Below are 4,577 nucleotides of genomic sequence, written 5' to 3'. Positions count from 1 at the left end.
AGGCCACCAGAGAGCACAGATCTGCCCGGTTATAGAACTGGGACTGAATGTTGCATGCCTTAAAGATGAACGTCTGAAAGATTAATTCAGAGTTTGCCTTGTCTCCATCTATACTATGTTGTTTAATTCAGTCTTAACCTAACAAGGCTGCTGACCTGCAGCTATTATATCCACACTCAGATACTGATCTCATCTGGAATGTATCAGGTTCCAGATGTGATGAGAGAAAAAAATCCCATCTGCAGCTCATTACTTCTCAGCTGAGACCAGTGCCCAAGTGGATTAAGAGTCCTGTTCTCAATCTGCCTGAATTGTCTGACTGGCCACACATTGCAAACCACTATTGTGAGGCCAGTTCTGGCAGTCAAACGCTGTTCATCACGGAGCAGATAGACAGGCACTCATGCAGGCTGAAAGTCATCCCAGTGGAGAGACAAAGAACAGTAAGCCAGCCACATGCTTCCTGAAACTGGAATCTGGCTGTATGAGCTCATCTTCGCTGTGCTCCATTTGACCAAGATATTAAGTTAATTTGTTTGATTTCTCACCATGGAGGAGCAGATCATTGTGAAAGCAAAGGGGTCCTACAGCTTGCACCAGTCTCAGTTGTGATGTGGCAGCAAACACTACCAGTTCCTCCTGAGAGCAGAGGCTGGACACGAGCTAAGCAGACAATGCTGATTTATAGCTAAGACTAGAACAACAGCAACGATTCTCACCCTCAGCTGAGTTTTCTAGATGTAGACAGCAGCTTAATTTGTAGCCTGTCGGAGCCCAAGTTCGTGGCTGCTCTTTGTTCCCTTCATAAAAGAAGAAGGAACAGAGCAGAGGTAAACCACTAGTGCAGCTGGACTCTTAGCTGTGTTGTCAAACATGGTCTGTGAACCTGGCTGGCAGGTATTATACCCAGACCTAGAAGTGTTAGGGTGTAAACTTAGAGTCCTAACAAGCCAAAAATACTGTATAGGCTTAAGGCATGGGTTCTGAAATATTTTACACACAGCAGAACAATTCTAATAGGGAAGATCAGTAGTCTCCTCATTCCCCAGTCCTATTTGAGACGAAGGAGATGGAGTTGCAAACTACCTCGGGCTGCGGATGGTCTGAGTGTAGATCTGTTTGACTGAATGCTCTAGACACTGGGACTGAAGCAGGGAATAAAGTTACATCTCCTGCAGTTTTATGGAGCTATCCTTTCATTTCCTTGTCTTTTCCGACATGTACTCAGAAATAAAACATATCATTTAAGGTCAAATGGAAAATCATGTTTTACCAGGAGGAGTTTTTGGCTTTTGACACACAAAAAGAAAGGGTTGCTGGTTTGGCTTAATGCAAGCCAATACTTGTACCCAGTTTTTTGGTTTGACAACTCATTTTCTTCTAAGTAGAAGGACATGCTAAGAAAGGAACAGAAATTACAGGGAGGGAAAGGGTAGCCTGTGTTAAAAGAAGTCAGCTGAACTTGACCTGTAGAATTGCATTCTGTGTGTGCTTCTGCCATGGAGTTTCTCAACAAGAACTCTGGCACTTTTTGCATAAATGTGTGCTCCTCAATTTTGGGAAGTCTGTTACAAGACCTTGGGTGCTAATTCATAGTGAGTACATATAATAGAATTTAATATATAAGTATGAAATATGTAATAAATATAATTTATGGAGTGATTGGCATGCAGATCTAAGACTACCACTTTGCTAATATTTTATTATGGTATTATGATACATAATAGTTTATAGAATACTATACCTTCAAAGGAAAACAAATGACTTCAAGAAAAAAAAATACAGAATTCTTGAACTGGACACCCAAAATCAGTGATTTTAAAAGAAGATCATGGTCTTTCAACTATTCAGTAGAGAATATAAATAAGAATTCCCCTTAGCCCTCTTTTTTAAATGAAAATAAGTAAATATTTTTGAGGTATTTATGCGCTATGATGATGTGAACTTTACAAAAGCCTGTCAGGAAATTATGCATTATGCCTTCAGAACAGGGTTGAATGGTATTCAGTAGATTAGACATTTGTCAAGCAACAAGGAGAAAACAAAGTGGTCATTCAGTCAGCACTACTCAGCTACCACCCTGCATCAGGTAGGGGTCCTTTGATAATGTAATTACAGATTTAGCAAAATGGGTAGACAAAAGTAGGCATCGTTAAAGTTGCGCACTGTTGCTTAATTTTAGTATTTCTTAGTACCAAAATACTCAAGGTGACTTCAGTCCCTTCAAGAGCTCTTCCATCAAACTAAGGAGAGAAGACCTCTCCTCTGGGCCGCTAACAGTCCGTAGAAATTGAAAATATGGGCATCTAGCTGCCCTATGAAGAAAATTTAAGTATGTATGTAAAGTAGAACATGAAAATCAGAAGTGATTGGGTTGTGTCCAGCCACCACATCAAAGGGCCTTAGGGTAGGTTAGTGGATACATTCTTGATGGATGAGGATTCACATCCAAGGACTCAGGCAACACAATTATCTGACCATCCACTAGTCTTCTTTTGTAACATAGCTGCCCCCTGAAAAGCAGCTAGCAGCAAGCAGTGTCTTATGGTCTTCAAGCTTAGTGGAAAAGAGAACGTATTGGAAAAGAACATCGCTGTTACTGCAACATCAGTAAAAATACCAGATTTAACAGTAACAAAAGAGGAATCTGACTTAAAGGTAATGCTATGAATGTTAGGATTAACTGAATCAAAGACACATTTGTGACTGGTTTCCACACAAAGACCCCAGTACCTGACAGTTTCATTAGAAGATTCTGTTTGGATGGCTCTATACAACGGGGGGAAAAAAAAAAGTCATATTCATAGTTGGAATCTGAAATTACTTTGATGTTTTTAATAGATAGTTGCCTGAGTACACACTGCATGCTAATGAACTCATTATAATTATGATATTATTATTTTTCTTCTCACTGAATAACAGGAATTTGCTAACCTAAAGCAAGAAGAAAATGAATAAAAAGGAAGCACGGGTGTCAGACTGGTATTTCTCTCCATGCTAGTATCTTGTTTATAAACAAATGCAGGCGATTTGAATTATATTGAATTATTTAGATATTTTGCCCATCTTACATTTGAACTTTTAGACATCTTTCTACTCACATTTGTTTACATGAACTGAGATAGCTTTTAAAAAATGCATCGGTGGTTTAATGGAACTAGTTATGTGTTGTTTCCAAAAAGTAAATGATAATAATATGTAGTCTTTATAGTCAGCATTGGTCAAGTAGGAGGGTCTCACATGAAAGAATTACATGTGGTTACAAAGGACAGCAAGAAAATCAATGAAGGTTTCATGGCACATTTGAAAACACACTTTTACATGATCTAAATGTGTTTGTCTTTAATTTCTTGCAGGCTGTTTCCAGCTATGTAATGTTTTTCGGTCCCATGAGATGGAAATTGAGCAGTGCTTGCTGGAGTCCCTCCCTCTTGGCCAGAGGCAGCGGCTGGTGAAGCGGATGCGCTGTGACCAAATAAAGGCATATTACGAACGAGAAAAAGCTTTGCAGAAACGGGAGGGCTACGTGAAAAAATTGAAACATGGAAAGAATCATCGAGTTCATTTTAATCTTGCTGATATGATACAAGATGCAATCATACGTCATGATGATAAAGAAGGTACTTAGTAGTGTTGAACTACTGTTTTCTTTTTGTATAGCTAAAAGTTTCAGAGATAAATTTTCTCTGTTCTGCTTGCCTATCTTTAGGAAAAATGCAATTTTACATGACAGTAATCGTAAAGTGACTGCTGTGATAGAATATACTGGCCTGTGTTGCATACAGCATATTATAGCTTGTTAGTGAAATGAATAAGGCATGGAGAATAAACCTTCAGAAACGTAAGGAATTTATTCTGAGGTTAATATATGTAAAAGCTAATGTATTTCAAAACTGGTAAGGACTATGATCATCATTCAGTGTGGCCTCTTACATACCTGTGTAAACCATAGAATTTAACACAAGTTACTTTGAAAATTACTCAATTTAGCTAAAATCTGGAGTAATGAATGCTGCTATTAGTGACACTGGCCTGGCTAGAGCATCTGGTGATGTTGTTGACCCCTTGTTACACCAGACAGTGGATCATCTCTCTGGTTGTGAAATGATTTTTATATCCTTTTGAAAAACATGTAACCAAACCCAGTTTTTGGTTTCCTGGCATTGTTTGAATTCCTGGTGCAGCCAGTAGTAATCTGAGGGATTTTTCAATTTCTCAGAAGGGAACCAAACCTTGCAGTAAGGATCTCTTAAGCTTTAGAAGTTCCCAGGAATCCCTGTAGGATTCCTGGGGACTTCTTATATACCTCCCTGTGGGAGGTATATAAGAAAAGAACTGATGCAATGCTTTTAGCCACCCTTCTGCAAACAGATTTTATAGCAGGTCTTAGTAATCACATTAGCACAGAACTACCTGAGTAAGGGAGATTCTGAAATAGAATCACATCACACAAACAAATTAGCAAGTTTCTCCTAATTTTTATCAGTTTGATTAAGTATATTTTTCTTTACTCACTCCTGAATCTTCATTTCAATGGCTATTTGCTCTGTCATTGCTTGTCACTGAGGTATAGTCCT

General features: G+C 38.6%; 1 protein-coding gene across 1 annotated transcript in view; it reads left to right on the top strand.

Annotated features, from left to right (window-relative positions):
• LOC104497650 (unconventional myosin-XVI-like) overlaps nt 1-3,620 on the top strand; it is a gene marked incomplete at its 3' end in the record, with an annotated part of 22,319 nt that extends 18,699 nt beyond the window's left edge. Inside the window, exon 2 of the mRNA XM_010140926.1 lies at nt 3,357-3,620. Coding sequence (XP_010139228.1) covers nt 3,357-3,620 — 264 coding nt within the window. The remainder of the gene's footprint in view (nt 1-3,356) is intronic.
• Between the last annotated feature and the right edge of the window lie 957 nt (nt 3,621-4,577).

The sequence above is a fragment of the Buceros rhinoceros genome, unplaced genomic scaffold (assembly GCF_000710305.1).
Source record: "Buceros rhinoceros silvestris isolate BGI_N320 unplaced genomic scaffold, ASM71030v1 scaffold968, whole genome shotgun sequence".
Classification (NCBI taxonomy): domain Eukaryota; kingdom Metazoa; phylum Chordata; class Aves; order Bucerotiformes; family Bucerotidae; genus Buceros; species Buceros rhinoceros.
The sequence above is the reverse complement of the archived record's forward strand: the minus strand, read 5'-3'. Positions and strand labels throughout refer to the sequence as shown.